General features: G+C 34.2%; 1 protein-coding gene across 3 annotated transcripts in view; it reads left to right on the top strand.

Annotated features, from left to right (window-relative positions):
* Nucleotides 1–17565, top strand: part of LOC115224757 (basement membrane-specific heparan sulfate proteoglycan core protein) — a 369665-nt gene that overhangs the window by 93153 nt on the left and 258947 nt on the right. For all 3 annotated transcript variants that reach the window (XM_029795652.2, XM_036513837.1, XM_029795655.2), the window contains exons 2-5: nt 175–319; nt 2373–2538; nt 5595–5743; nt 13922–14428. In XM_029795652.2, coding sequence (XP_029651512.1) covers nt 175–319; nt 2373–2538; nt 5595–5743; nt 13922–14428 — 967 coding nt within the window. The remainder of the gene's footprint in view (nt 1–174; nt 320–2372; nt 2539–5594; nt 5744–13921; nt 14429–17565) is intronic.

Genomic DNA, 17565 nt, shown 5'->3' on the forward strand with positions numbered 1-17565 from the left:
CCCTTTGAAATACAGGTACAACAGAAACAGGAAGAAAGAGTGAGAGAAAGTTGTGGTGAAAGAGTACAGCAGTATTATAAGTATGACATAACTCTATATATATATATAATTACATATGTACGTAATTTTATGTCTTTTATTAATTGCTTCATTTATTTTCTTTATTTTATCCAGGACAAAGACTTTGAATTTGATGATCATGATCCCTTTTTAATGAGTGATGCTAGATCAAGAACTTTTGTAGATGATGAAGATGACGTTGATGGCTCTGGTGATGAAAATAGTGGTGATGGAAATGATCTAAATGGCCATTATCCAGGTAAGATTCTATAATGTAACTATTAACTGTGTTTTATGGTTTTCTAAACAGGTGTAGACCCTTTCAAAAGTAGCATTGGAAAAAATATTCACAATACTTCTTTTAAATTTCCTAATCATATATATATTTTTTTTTTATGTGCCCTTTTCAAGCCTAACCAGGCTCATGGGCCCGGTTCTGTGGCGTATGTGTTCCCCCCAGCTGGACGGGATGTCAGTCCATCACAGCGTTACTCAAGAAACAGGAAGAAAGAGTGAGAGAAAGTTGGGCCGAAAGAGTACAACAGGGGTCGCCACCACCCGCTGCCAGAGCCTCGTGGAGCTTTAGGTGTTTTTGCTCAATAAACACACACAACGCCTGGGCTGGGAATCGAAACCGCGATCCTCCGACCCCGAGTCCGCTGCCCTAACCACTGGGCCATTGCACCTCCACCTAATCATATATTACTTATTGTTAATTATCCTTGATGCTTCACATGTATTTATGCTGGAAAGAAAAAAGGACTGGATGAGCCCCAGATATTCCATATATATAACGTTATTGGATACAGGAAATCATAATATTTGGTGGTGGTTATAGTTATTGACAATATAAGAAAATTTCAATTTTTATATCAAACATATTTCTTACATGTGGCTGTGTGGATAGAAGCTTACCTCCCAATCATGTAGTTTTGGGTTCAATCCCATTGCATTGCATGTTGAGCAAGTGTCTTCTACTCTAGCTCCTGGCTAACCAAAGTCTTGTGAGTAGACTTATAGGTGGAAACTGTAAGAAGTTTGTCGTGTGTGTGTGTGAAACTGTGTTTGTCTCCTACTACTGTTTGATAAAGGTGGTGAGCTGGCAGAAACGTTAGCACGCCGAGCGAAATGCTTATCGGTATTTCCTCTGCCATTACATTCTGAGTTCAAATTCCGCCAAGGTCGACTTTGCCTTTCATCCTTTCGGGGTTGATAAATTAAGTACGAGTTATGCACTGGGGTCGATCTAATCGACTTAATCCGTTTGTCTGTCCTTGTTTGTCCCCTCTGCATTTAGCCCCTTGTGGGTAGTAAAGAAATAACTACTTTTTGACAACTGGTATTGGTTTTATTTATGCCTCTCCTCCCCCTCCTAAATTAGAGATTTGGCAAAGCAGACCGAAAGGATATATACCCAGCTTAAAAGGGGAAAAAAGTAAAAGTAAGTTCTGGTATTGATTTCTTCTACTAAACTGTTCAAGGCAGAAAAAAATATAGGCTGAAAAAACAAAACAAAAACTAATAACTTTTTTTGCATATTGTTAATGTAATTGTTGGTTGTAGGAACCTATGTGTGATGAGTTTAAAACCCAAATAACTTGTTTCTCATCTGCTTAATATAATGGAAATCAGAGATTAGTAGTTGCAAATCAATGGATGCAAATCACTTTATGAAAGGAAAGACTAACATAGGCTCAATTTATAAAATGTATTGAAGAGGCAAAATGATACTATATAATTCAAGTTGATGTAAGGAGCTGAATTACATGCCCCTAAAATTCTCAATGAACTGAAATTTACTTCATAGTGTGAAAAAGCAAAAACTTTGATTCTCAAAGAAAAAGAGAGAGAAATTAAGAATTAATTTAATTTAATTTTCATTTCGCTTTTGTATTTGGTTTGCAAGATTCTTTATGTAAATTCATGTGTTGAAACAAATTTTTTATTTTTGTGTGTCTGGGGATAGTCATTCTGTTTGAATGCCTTATTAATTAACACACTCATCAGTTCAATTTCTACTCTTTTATTATTTTCCTTTCCTAAAATTTTCTTTGTTTCTTGCAACCTCTCAATAGTTTTTGACTCTTTATTTTCATGCTTAGGGAAAAAATTGGTTACATTATGTTAGGTTCATGTCCCCTTCAAGGGTTTCTGTACATTATTACATTTACTTTACAGTAAAAGTTATAGCTAAAGACTGAATATCAGATACAGAAAAAAAAATAAATAAAAGGTAACAAAAATGAAATAAACTGAAATTTTCTTCAACTCTGGACTTAAATTACACTCACCAACTTTTTCTTTCTTTTCAGATTTTTACCGGATAACATTCAAACTACTATACCTTAGGGATTTACGTGGATTAGAAAATACATCTAGCCAACACTACCGTCGGATTTCAGAACAGATCCAAGGATTTGTATCTCAGCTCTACAACAAGAAAGTTCGTGCCAGCATTATCGGCTATACAGTCTCTAAGTAAGGATTTTTTCCATCTCTCTCTCTTCTTGTTTTCTTCTTTTCTCTCTTCCCTCTCATCTCAATCAAATAACTGTTGTTTTGATTTTTAATAGCTTCATCATTGAAGAATTGAGGTTATTAATTGTTTGTTCTGCAAAAGACATCAGAGACAGCTTCTTATCGTGTACATTTTCGGCGGGAGGATAAAATATTGGTAGATTATATATAATATATGTGTGTGTGAGTGTATCCTAGAAGGTTTTTATCACTACAATTCATAAGGGAAATCTTAAACAGTTTGTGTCAGAAAAGGGCATCTGGCTCTAAAACACTGCCTCAAAAAGTCCTCTGTAATTCATATTAACATGATAAAGCAGGTTTAAAGGGTCAATACATATATACATCAAATGACTGCAACTGAGATGCATTTCACACCGCTGTACCAGGAATTTCTGTCCCCCATTAACTTTGGTGAGTCCCAATTTCATGGCAATAAAAATTTCTCTCAAATCACATCCTACCATCTTAAATACATTAGGTTGTCAAGTCCTAGACATACCCCAACAATTCTTGGCTGGAATAAATTTAACTACTGATTTGATTGGTTGCCCTAGGGCTAAGCAACATCATAAATAATGTCTTAATAGCATGAAACTAATGTACAAAAATATGGGTGTGCAACTAATGGAAATTTGAAATTTTGTCCCTTTTGTTTAGGATTCAACTCACCTCTTGGCAGCAGAGTTTGGCCCACTGTATGTTGTGATTCCATTTAAACTACAAGCTTTCACTAATGGTTAATATGATGATGGACATTTATTAACAGATTTGCCCAATCAGTACCAGCTCTTTGAGGGTGCTTGAGCTAACAACACAGACTCTCTGAAGTCACTTGTTTTATGAGAAATGACAGCCAAATTTACCTCTGTTCATCTTGAAAAAGAGAAGGGCTCTTTAGATATTATAGTTCTAGATATGGACTACCTGAAAAAAGGACAGAATGACCATTTACTGGAACACTTTACCCAATTAGGGCTAAACATCAACAGCCTTCTCCTTAGTCCTTAGTGAACAAGCTGGAGGGACTCCATGGTTGAATATATTGAAAAACCAAGGTGAAGCTAGATATCATAATTGATCATGGTTGTCTTTGCATAAGTAGTGGTTTCTCACATGAACTGCTGCTATTTCAATGGGAACCAAGAGCATTTCATATTTTCAGTATCTTAAAAACAACATAGTATAATTAAACAAAGAAGGATTTGTTAATGATTTTTCGCAACATTTGGGCTTTGATATTTGCCTTTCATGTGTGTGTGTGTGAAGGCATGTAGTCTAGTGGTTACAATGTTGGTCTCATGATCCCAAAGTTGTAGGTTTGATTTCTAAACTGAGTGGCACAGTGTCTCCTTTCACATTACTGCATTCTGCTCAGCTGAAATTGAGTATCAGCTGAGTGCTGGTGCAGTGCTCTACTTCAGTAGGAAAGATATGGGTGTTGCACTAGGTCAAATGGTGGGAGGGCTGAGAGAGTGTCTACGTTTGCATGTAACTATATATATGTCTAAAACAATTAGCAAAAGCATTGTACTTGCTACCAGGTTATATTTACTTGGTATTTATAGCTATGAGTTACATGTAAATGTATGGCTATAGTTCAGCTGACAGGAGAGAGGAATAAACTTAAGCAACTAAGAAGCTGTGTAAATTTCATAATATCAATCTTCTAGATTACGCTGAACAGTTTATATATATGTGAGGAGGTGTGTGTGTATTCATTATTTGAAGTTTGGTTTCCACTGATCCAGGTCCACTGGAGATCTACTCTCTTACATCATTCACTGACTGGCTTCCACTTTAGAGAAGCTTAATGAAAACAATGTTGTTGCCATAGACATCAACAACAAAGATCATGTCTGGCATGTGAATCTCCTATCAAAACCTCCTGCTTATGGGCTCAACCCATCTCTCATTTCTTGGATTAGTCGCTTACTATCAGATTGCACCATTCCAGGTTGTATTGATGGTGCTCTTTCTGACCCTGTCTGAATCAACTCTGATGTTCCCCAGGGTTTGATTTTGTCTTTCATTCTCTTCCTTCTATACATAGTAGTCTACTTTATCCAAAGTGCTCATACTTGTATAGAGGATATGATCCTTCATTGCTTCCTAACCTCCCACAAATATGTATCATTATACACAATCTAAACACCACATGCCAAATCTATGTTGATTTCATGAATGGAGACATTGAGAGCATCAGTGAAAACCTTGTGCCTTTACAGCAAAAAGACTCAAACACTACTCATGGTCAAGAAAACACCTGTTAAATATGCGTGGTATTCAGCTGGAGCTCTCTTGGTCACTTCAAATACTGGTTTCACTATTATTGAGGCTTTTTCCAGGTGAAAGCACATTCTTAACATATCTAGGATTGCATCTCAAGAACTGGCTTTTCACTTCATGGGTCAACAAATATTTCAACTCCCAATGGTTGCTCATATTTTACAAGACTCAACTGAAGCCCACAAGTGGTACTGTTCTCATATTTGGGATGGTGCTGTTATGCACATAACTATCTTGAACTTCATCTTGAGAAGAGTCATTCAACTGATTAGCATTAAATCATTAACAGACAATTTCCAGCCTCTAGTCTACAGACATGCTGTCTCTGAAATCTTCTCTTTGTTCATATCTTTCCTACTGGTTTTGACTTATAGCAGTTCAGAACAACATTAAAGGAATGAATCTCACTGGTCTTAGGGAGCCTACAAATGCCATACACACTACCCCTTCTCTTGGCTCAGCAAGTTAAAAAAATGCATCTGCAAGATATAAGAGCAAAGATATGTAGGAAGATGCTGTATTGTAAAACCTGGTCATCCCAAGCAGCACCACTGAAAACAGGATATAGAACTGACAATGGGGACAACTCAGTTAGAAAAAAAGACTTACAGCATTTTATATTAGTTTATTCTAAATAATTACTGTTGTTTGCACAGTTTTTCATTGTTTTCATTAAATGCTATTGAAACTAGCTTGATAATTTCCTTTGCTTTGTTTCCATATTTCAGTCAAGATGCCTACGTTTCCATGGATTTAGGCACAAGTGAACTCACTAATGCAAAAGAAATCAAAAACATACTCTATTCAGAACTTTCAAGAGGTCGACTTGGAAACTTTACTGTGTCCGCAGAAAATTTTAGTTTCAACTCGCTTGGAGGTATAGAATCTTTTACTTTATTATGTATCTACCTATATACACACACACACACTTGTGTGTGTGTGTGTATATATATATATATATATATATATATATATATATATATACACATACATACATATATGGGGGAGGTATGCATAAAATCCCAGATTTAAAACCAAACATACACCCACTGGTATCATAGAACCTGTCTTGCTTAGAATGATTGAAATACACATTTAAGCCAAGTAATGTATATGAAACCTTAGGTATGCTTTTAAAGTTCTAGATATCTCATAATCACATATGCTAGCAAACAAAATCTTGAGTGTTATCTTAAAGCATATTGTTAAAGAAAGATTCTTACCAAGAACATGTAGACTTAAAGAAAACAAAAACCAACAACCAGAGTTACAAAATGTCAATGATTTCATTTATAGTGAGGAATAAAAAAAGCTGAACATTTTAGGCATTTCCTCTTCTACAAAGAGAAAGATGAAGAGGAATTTTTAGCCTGGTAGTTGTTTTTCACTCATCATGCCAATTGAACTTATCAACATTACATAAAGGCATCTTTTAGTTAATTGCTGTGAACACGCACCCTCAGGAGATTCCTTAGATTCTGCACTTTGCTATAGGCTTAGTGTCGTTACTAGATACATCAATTTCTCTGTTGAAGTAATAACTTTACCTCGTGAGTTACCATTTCTAATATTTTCTCTGCTGCAAAGGTCTGTCTTCTATGCAGAGTACCATAATGAAATACAGCTAAATGTTAATTATGTCTTTAGATCTACTTTCCGCTAAATAATATTTAACTATAGGGTAATTGTATTTAATTATAGGATAATTATTGTTATGTAATTTTCTGATATATATGTCTAGCATTAATGTATTATAAAAAAGAGTTGAACAGTGATTTAGAAATTCTGAGGTTTAAATAGTAGCAAATGCTAATAATTTCTTTATAATTATTGTACTAGTCTTTATTTATACTTTTATATACATACATTCTTGCATACATAAATACATATATGCATTCATGTATACTTATATATGCACTCATGTTTATATGTTTATGTGTATGTATGTTATTATGTACAGCTATAACTATCTATCTATCTATCTATCTATCTATCTATCTATCTATCTATCTATCATAGATATACACTCATAGCCATACATACAAATGCACACACACATACACACGCTCACACATACTCACACACACACACGTACTCACACATACAACCAGGCTCATATATGTATGCGTATATGTTTTAGGCATATGTGAACATGTCGTTTATAGTCATCAAAAAGTGGAAGTTTCAAGTACAGAATATATGACTACATAACTTTTTTGGTAGTCTTGCTTATGTTTCCAAATATTTAAGCTGCTAAATATATTGGTAAGCTACAGAATTAGGACAAAAAAGATGTAAGATCTTGAAAGAAAGCAATAAAAAATATCTAAGACTTTCCAAATTCAACATTTGATTATGTAAGGGGTCTATAAGATCTCTCAACCTCCTATAAATAGCAGCAAATCTCTTTGTAATCCTCCCCTACTGTGAGGACAAACTAAATAACGTAGTTCTTTGGTTTACTAGATACCCTTAAAAATCTGGGATGGTTATGGCTAAAATATCCCTTTGATTATAGGCCTGCTGGAGGAAGCTAAACAGTAACAACATATATGTTGTAAAAGGAAGCCTCTATGCAGTTGCTTGGCCTACAAGAAATAGCAACCAAATCCCTTAAGAATCACACACATGCAATTAACATTGAACTATTTAATCTCTGTTGAGCAATCAAAAGAGATGGTCATAACTGGAGGTTTACTTACTAGCTGTTACTTCAGGCTAAACAGTATCAGTGTATTTGTTATTGGCTAAATTTTCTTTAGGGTAATTTTCTTTAATAATTTTAGTTAAATGACTGGTATGCTTAGACATAGATTTAATCGTATCTAAATGCATTAGTAGCATAAGAAATGAGTAAATGTGTGTCTACGCATTTTTCTTTATTCTTTAATATACTCTGATAAAATGTATGTGCTAGCCCCTCCACACATACACAGGCAGTAAAAAGAAAATATCAGAACAGAGGAATAATTGCAGATGAGCACATTGACACAGTAACATCAAGTTATTATGATATGCTACAGCACCGGGACCCAAACATTGTATTGTGATACTGTTCTGTGGTGAGATGCAACTAAGTGCACTGCCAAAAAATTTTTAAATGAAATAAAATCTTTAAAAATTGCTAAGTACAAGCTTGGATTCTAAATAAAAAATTTAACTTTGCTTCATTTATTAAATGTTGAAGTAATTAATTAATAATTTTCTAAAATATAAATTATTTCTCTGTATAAGCTACAAGTTTTTTTAAAAACTTTGTATCAGAAATATACCAAAGCATTTTTATTTGCACTGAAGCATACCACGGACTAAAGAAATTCGTGATCCATTGCTCTATAGTCTAGATGTATCTGAAACGATTTTAGAGGTGACTCTCACTACTCAGACTTAATGAATAAAGTAACATGTACATATGCCTACATTATTGTGTGTACATATACAACAGTAGACTAAGATACAAGCATTGACTAAGATGAACATGATGTATTTCATTTCTCTTCTTTCTCTCTGTCTCTCTTGCTCTACATCTTTCTCTCTTGCATAATAACTTAAATGCAGCACACAAACATACGTACACATAGTTTTTATGTTCTTGTTGTTTTTGTTAACTCATAGCTTCTACAAGACTGAATTAAAGCATGACCAATGTTCTTTTTTGTTTTTTCTGGAATTGCAACCACTGTCACTCTTCATAACTAATCTCATAAGAGCCATCTCACTGAATTAATCAAGCATCACACTGTGTGGATATTTCTTCTCACCATTTAACCCTATTTTCCAATTTTATTTTATTTTATCAACTTTTACATTTTCAGTTGTCTTCTTTTTCTTTGCTTGTCTAGCTTAAGCATTGTTCTACAATATTAGTCTTCACTAGTATTTTATCACTCTTTAGTGAAGGGTTTGCTTCAGTGTATAATGAAAGTCATATCATCTGTCACTAAGAGCTCCTCCATTGGGTGGTGATTCTGCAAGAGAAAATGAGAGAAGGGGAAGAGAGAGAGAAGAAAAATTGACTCTGTATGTGATTGGCCTTTTAGTTTATTGTCCGCTAAGGATGAAAGGCAAAGTTGATCTTGACAGAATTTGAACTCAGAATTCAATGAAAGAAATGGAACAGTTACTACAAGGCATTTGTCCAGTGCTCTAAAAAATCTACTAATCAACCACCTTCTATATAGGTGTATAAAAAAAAAAATAGATGCGCCCTTCTAAAGCCTAGCCAGGCTCATGGGCCCGGTTTCAATGGCGTATGTGTTCCCCAGCTGGACGGGACGTCAGTCCATCACAGCGTTACTCATTTTTGCCAGCTGAGTGGACTGGAGCAACGTGAAATGAAGTGTTTTGCTCAAGAACATAACACGTCGCCCGGTCCAGGTATTGAAACCACAATCTTACGATCATGATGCTGACACCCTAACCACTAAGCCATGCGCCTCCACTCTCTATAGGTGTATAGTCTTGGTTATTTAAAGTTATTGCACTCGACATATTGTATTTTCTGTTTAATATGTGAAGGTGCCTAGCTTATTGGTTAGTCTAACAATCATTAGATTATGTGCTCAGTTCTGAACTGTGCACTATATTGTCTTCTTGAGCAAGGCACTTCATATTGTTTCAGTTTACTCTGTTGAAAATGAGTACCAGAAGAAGCTGTGAGTTAACCCTAACGTGACCTAGCATACTGTTTAGGAGGATTCTTGAACTCTCTGTTGCTTTCATACCTCAGAAATCAGGACAGTTTCTGGCCTCTCAAGCCTGTACACTCTGACAAAATTTAAAAAAATTTAAACTATTTGATATAGAAATGAGCTGTAGTTGTTTCTCCCATCTTAGTTATGCTTTATAGTTGATCCCTGATTAGGTAAGTCTTTCTTTAATTCTTTAGAAATTAAATCACCCATAATTATTTTTTTCCCTTCTTTTACGTATTTAAACATTATACAGTAATACAACCAATGCAGGAGTTGCTATATGGTTGCTCAACCTGCTAGAAATAGTAGTTAATTCCCTTCAAATTATAAATAAGTGTTAGCAAGACACATCAGATAAGGTAGTCCTACATGCATAATGATTGAGGACAAAATTATTGCAGTTGGAATGGTATTACCTGCAGATCTGCTAAAGAAAAGCTGGTCGTATGTGTGTAAATAACGATATTAACATTTTAAAAATGTTCTAGCATGGGTGGGAAACAAATTTTTTAAAATTAAATTCATAAAACAAAGTGTTGGTATCATATAGAATCATTATCATCATCACCACTACCAACATCACCACATACCATCATCATAATCTTCATCATTATAATCACCTTATTTTTTTGAGCATTCATGATCTAAAACTATATTTTAAGCTGTCTGATATCTCTTATGATTTAAAATGCTCTATTCTTAAATATATATGTATTCCTCTTGACTGAATACTTACTCAGGACCATGATCATCGCTACATGCATCATGAACGCTGCCAAATGTATCACCTACATGCTGGCATGCCCTGGCAGAAATAGTAACCAAATCTCTCTCCAGCTTTAGTCTACCATCTTAAAAATTGGAATAACAAACTGAATAATGTAGTCTTAATATGACACTGAAAACAAAAATGTCATGATGGCCACAGCTGGAATGCCTTTGATTCCAGTGTTACTCAATCAGAGTAGACATCAACAGCACCATCCACGTCTCCATCTTTTTGTCATTTCTGTCAACAACTGTCATTATGTTTATCATCATTACTACAAACACACCATCACCACCACCACCCCATCATCATCATTATTTTCTGTTATGATGCTGAGACATTTCATCTTTGAGAAAGTTTAAATGTGTATGTGTATTTATATGTACATGCATTTATATGGATACAAACATGCACACTCACGTGTGTGTGCATGTGTGTGCGTGTCTGTGTGTGTGTGTGTGTATGTTTCATGTGACACAAATCAAGGGTGATTCCAGAATACAAACACTAAATATTGCCTGTGACATTTACTCTAATGCTTGAACATGATTACTGACCTTTGCTCCTCTTCCACCTCAGTTGGCACCTACCATTTTCTCCTCGCCCACTTTTTGTAATTTTATGTGTGATCCTACAAAGCCCCTTTTTTTTACTTCTAACTGGTAAACTTTGAAGAACATTTCACACTTAACCACCTTACCTTTTATTTGCTATCAGCTTATGTAATCACCTTAAGGAGTTAAAAGATGTGTGTGTGTGTGTATACTCACACAAGTATGTGTACACATTTATGTGTCTCTATACACAGTTACATGTGTGGGCGTGTGTATGTATGTATATTTTTGTGTTTGCGTGTATATATATGTGTGTGTGTATATATATAAAACTGAGAATGTTAATCACATTTGTGTATGTTGTTTGTTCAGTAATATGTAATGTTTGGATTGGTTTAACTTTTCTACTTATCTTTTAACTGTTATTCCCTGCTGCCTGCTCAATTATTTTCTTTTAGCTGTAAGTACTTAAAGCGTCTGTGAAGTAATTGCTTTGACAAAGTTTACCATTTATTTTTATCTGTCGAAAAGCAAGGGAACAGTCAATGCTTTGTTCACAGATTTCATCTTAGATAATATGCCATCATATCTAGACAAAGAAAGTTTGTCTTTCAGTAATTTAATGCTGTGGAAAGCAAGACCTAATCCTCATTAACAGCTGTAAAAAATGTGGAGAAATTATTTAAGCATTTTCTTTGTTCTGTAAAATATTCTAATGCTCTATTCTAACAAGAGTACAATATTGTACATTTATTTAGTGATTCTCTCACTACTACTTCAGCAGCAAATATGGTGAAATCTGTACATTGATGAGAAAGTTGGATAATACCGAAACATATTCAAAGTTATCTCCCATACTTGTAAATAGTTAAAATGATATTAAGTCTATAACTAAATGTTGAGGTTTTTACACTGACTTCAGTATTATTGTTCAAGTGGGTGGCATCTTCAAGTGATATATTTTCTGTAAAACACATGAGTGCCTCAGATACATTGACACAAATAGATACATTATAAATAGGTGTCAAGGTTTGAAGCCTTATTGTCAGTCACTTTGAGTATGATTGAGTAAATTTTTTTCTATTCAGTTTCCCCAGTGTGTGTATGTGTGGTCATACATATCACACATGTATATGTGTGTATATACATGTCTGTGTGTATACTTATATATATATATATATATATATATATACATGTGTATATATATATACATGTGTATATATATATATACATGTGTATATATATATATATACATGTGTATATATATATATATATATACATGTGTATATATATATATATACATGTGTATATATATATATATATATATATTATATATATATATACACATGTGTATATATATATATATATATATATACACATGTGTATATATATATATATACACATGTGTATATATATATATATATATATACACATGTGTATATATATATATATATATACACATGTGTATATATATATATATATATATACATGTGTATATATATATATATATATGTATATATATATATACATGTATATATGTGTGGGTGTATATGTATGTATGCTTGTATGTATAAGTTTCAAATATAATTTTCAGTATCAAATTTTGTATATACTTATATATGTTAATGCTGAAACTTTGAATATTTCCCTTGAGTCCATGATAAGTTGTTTAATAATTGGAAGTGTGTAAGTAATAACAGTTTAAAATATCAGTTTCAAATAGTGTGTGTGAGCATACATACATACATACATATATATATATATATATAATATATATATATATATATATATATATATATATATATGTATGTTTGTGTGTGTATGTGCATATGTATACTACCATGGTGCTATCAAGAGAGATCAGATATGGAGATATGAGTGAATGACCCTGATACACTTACCTCATTCTCAGTAAAAATATATGAAAATTAGCATTATTTGTAGCATAGCTTCTTAAAACCATATGCTGTTTTTGTTTTCTCTTACTAATTACTTAATTGCACTTAACTGTTGCACATTTGGAATGTGTGTGTTTGTGTATGAGTGGTCAGTTTATTTTCATATTTTATTTATTGAAATATCAAGTATTACAAGAGAGTAAGTGTGTGTGTTGTGTGTCCAGGAGAGAGTGAGAGAGTGTAAATAAAAATTTATTTAAAGTAAATGAAATTAAATTTTTCCCTACTAAAAATGCAGCTGTTTAATTTATTTAAACTGCCTTTTTCACTTAATTGCTGTGATGTTAGAAATGTGGAATTGTCTTTTTTTATGCTCCATCTAACCTGCTCTCTTTGGTAGTTTTCTAATTTCTGTATTTCTTTTGATTTAACTATTTTTGAATCTATGTGGATGTAACTTGCTCTTTCTTTGATGTGTATTCTTTTCTTTCTTTCTCTCTTCACTTTGATCTTTCTATTTCTAACATAGAAGTGAGTTTTTCTGGTCTTGTTTTCGTTTTCCAAGTGACGCAAGAATACTGACCTTAGAAATTAGAGGATTATTTTGATTGAAGTTTATTTTGTTTTTCATTTAAAATTCTAAATTGGCAAAACTGATTTTTAAAAAAATTTTAAGCTAAAATTGATTTACACAGAAAAATATGAATTATTGAAATTTTAAGAATATCAAAACTTTGAAGAGAATTAAAAAAAAAAAATGAAATTGAGATTTGAATAAATATATGTATATACATATATACATTTCTTGATATATTTATTTGAATTTCTCAATTTGTTAGAATTTAATCTTCAAAATTTTTCCCAAGTCTTTAGGTAAGGAAAACCAGTTTTAGTAATATGAAATTTCGAATATATAAAGCAAAAAACATTTGATAAAAACTTGAATTAAAATTTCCATTTCTGATACATATATCTCTGTTCTCCACTCAACACTTTGGTTGTGCATGTCAAAACATCTAGTTAGCATGCCATCATCTCTTTGCATGGTGTTTTTTCAGTAGTTGCTCAACTGACTAACGTGGTAATTCTAACTAAAAGAAAGCAAAAGAGATCAAAGAACTTGACTTTGTTTACTTCCAGATATATCTTGTCCACAGAAAGTTGGCCGTCAACCTGCTGAACTGTCATGGACTGGGCCAAATCTTGCTCACCTCATGGTGAATAACATGTTCCCTTGTGACGGATATGTCATCAGATGGGTTTATTATGTTGCTGCTCCCACCAAAGAGTTCGCTGCTTCCATATGGCGTCCAGTTGATGAGTTTAAATTCTATCTCTTAAACAAACAACTGATGCCAGCTACAAAAGCTGGATTCAACGAATTCACCTTACCAACTCCAGTGCGTGTTGAAAAGGGAGACTTCATTGGCCTTCACTATCCAAGAGATGCTAAACAGGGAGCAATTGGTGGGTCAACGAGTGGTCGTAGTGACACACCTGCTGCTGAGTTATACGAAGCCTATTCTGGAGAACTGTTTGAAGAACTTATGACATCTCACGCTGAATTTGACATGAAATGGCTTGGTTTCCAGAAAGGCCAAAAAACATTTGCTATTCAAGCTATCATGGATTATACTGGCATTGATGGTACAGTTTCTTTACTTAGATTACCTTCTAAATTGTTATCACTGTTGTTTCATTTCACATTACCCTCCGATGATCATGATTTTACTCTCTTTCTTTCACTTCAGAACTTCAGAATAGTTTCATTTTTTCTCACTTTTGTCTATTTCTCTCTCTGTATGTTTATTATATATATATATATATATATATATATATATATATATACATACACACACACATTAGAGGCACAATCACAGCTGTGTAGCTGCAAAGTTTATTTTGCAATGATGTGGTTTTTAGGTTCAATCCATAATGCAACTCCTTGGACAAGTACCTTTTACTATAAGCTTAGGTTGGTTTACATTTATAGTGGCCTGGTATAAAAGCGCTTATTGTTGGTGTTGTGTTCTTTTTATGTCTCATAACTTAGTACTTCGACATATATACATCAATCAAATAAGTTCCACACTGAAATAAGTACTGGGCTGCTACCAGCTTGATGGCAATCCAATGACTAAATCCAGTAAAAGAATGACCCATAGTTGGATGAGATAGTAATTGTATTGAAACAAGAGAAGCGACCTTTCTTTCCATATTTCTCAATTATCAACCAACCAGGGCCCTGTGTAATGTATTCGATGTGTTATAGTATTTGAGTTTGACTACTTCATAAGATTGTGTCTGACCAGGCTGATAACATGATAGTATTTGCCTTCTCTCCTTGAGTGCTTTTTTCTACAAGAATCCTGCTCTGTATGCACATACTCTCCTCACCCAATAAATTGGATGAAGGATGGTAAGAGTTTAGGCACTAACTGGCTCACCATGAGGCAGGTTGTACTAGGCGGCGAGCTGGCAGAAACGTTAGCACGCCAGGCGAAATGCGTAGCCATATTTCGTCTGCCGTTAAGTTCTGAGTTCAAATTCCGCCTAGGTTGACTTTGCCTTTCATCCTTTCGGGGTCGATTAAATAAGTACCAGTAACACACTGGGGTCGATATAATCGACTTAATCCGTGTGTCTTTCCTTGTTCATCCCCTCTGTGTTTAGCCCCTTCTGGGTAGTAAAGAAATAGGTTGTACTAGGGTACATGGTATCATTAGCAGTTTAGCCTGACCTGATATATATTCACTCAAGAAACTGCTTTATGGTTGCTCAGCTTGTTGGAAATAACCTGCAAATTCTCCCCTAATCATCCTGCCATCTTGGGAAAGGAAAAAAGATACATTTGATAATGTAAACTTGTGTACACCAGAGGTGAGGTTAACGGTGTTTTAGCGTCGGATGGAATAGAAAAACAGACTTACTTCTTTTTGTTTGTCATATACTTCAGTCAATTGATCTCCAGTACTTTGGTATTATCTTCACTCTCATAGGTTATAAAAATACTTAGGAGGAGATAACATAGTCTCAGACATTAATAATACAAGGTATTTCTGCTCAAATGTACCTATTTTCACTCTGCACTGATATAAACATTATATATGTCCAATCCATGCCAGCAAGGAGAACGGATGTTAGATGATGATGATGATGATGATATATACATATATATGTATAGAGTGTTTGAAATGGTGTACAGATCTTGTATATTGAGGAAAAGAAGGCACTCAGAATTTTGGATAATCCTTTATCCAAACTTCTGACTGCCTTCTTTCTCTGTCTGTCTGCCTGTCTGTCTGTCTGTCTCTCTCTCTCTATATATATATATTATATATATATATATATATATATATAATATATATATAGTTTTTCTTATTGAAACTGAAACTAAGCTTGACTTGTGACTTGAATTTCATGCCACTTTCATGTTCAGGCGAAAGCAGTGGTGAGAAACTAGAGTCACAAGAAAAACTCAGTTTCAATAAAAAAAAAAAAGCTTCCGCAACATGCATTGAACACATCTCTTTCATTCATCCAACAAAAACTTGTGTGTTTGTGTGTGTATTCATTATCATCATCATTTAACATCTGTGTTTTCGATGCTGGCATGGGTTGGACAGTTTGACAGGCACTGGCAAGTCACAGTGCTGCATTGGGTTCCAGTGTTGGCTTTGGCATGGTTCTTATAGTTAGATTCCTTTCTTAATGCCAACTATTTTTTTTTGTGACACTAGCCCTTGTGAGGCCACTAAGTAACTTGCAAAACAAAGAAAAGAAAGAAGAAAAAAGAACCACTTGACTAAGTGGGAGTGTATTTGAGAGAGCGGTAGGTTGCTTTATGTTGGGTATTAATGGCTAAAATATGGTAGAGGTGTTTGTAAGCCATTTAAGAAACACACAAAAGCCGTTTGATTCACTTCAACATTTAAGTTTAATTTGTCAAAATATTTTCGTCGCTTTAAGACCGCGACCTGTTCACTGACGAAAATCCGTGCTGCATCTCTTCGTTTCAGCACACGATCTCAGATCAAATCACTTGCTATGCAAGTACATCTCCGTAATATGGTAGAGGAATAAGCATAAATGTTTTGCTATTGCTATAGAGGTGACACATGGCTACCTGCGTTATATGTGGGTGGTTGAGAGTAGCTGGAAAGAAGATAAAGATGGTGGTGACAGGGTGCCAGAGTGTACTCCCAGGGTACAAGAAGGTAAGCTCTAAGGAAGCATACAGACAGTGGATCATGTGGTGAGGAGGAAAAGGTGGGTAATTTCATAAGAGTATGAGAGGTGAGTTGCAGGTAGCTAGAGATGGGATTAGAGGTGAATGTAGTGAGTGATGAACAAGGTTGGTGGTGTGGTTGATGGTAAATATCAGTGAGAAGGTGGTGGGAAAATGAGGGAGATGGAAGTGGCTCAGAAAGGGGAAGGTGACAAGCAGTGTTACAGGAGAAGTGCAGAGCAGAAGTATTGTAATATGAAGATAGACCAGAAAGTTGGGAGATGATGTGCAGCATGTTAGAGAGTGGGAGAGAGATGTACAGTGACAGAAATAGTGGTCAAAGGTACATAAGAGTGACTATAGTGAGTGGAGCAGATCATTTATGAGAGGATGTCCAGAATGAAAGCAGATGTAAGAGGTGTTGAAGATGAGGTGTAGCAGACCTTAGATGTAGTTCTGAAGGAAGGGAGTCATATATATATATATATAAAAATCAAAAAATCAAATCAAATCAAATCAAATCAAAATAGATGAACATCAATGGAATTTGTATCTT

The sequence above is a fragment of the Octopus sinensis genome, linkage group LG26, assembly GCF_006345805.1.
Source record: "Octopus sinensis linkage group LG26, ASM634580v1, whole genome shotgun sequence".
NCBI lineage: Eukaryota > Metazoa > Mollusca > Cephalopoda > Octopoda > Octopodidae > Octopus > Octopus sinensis.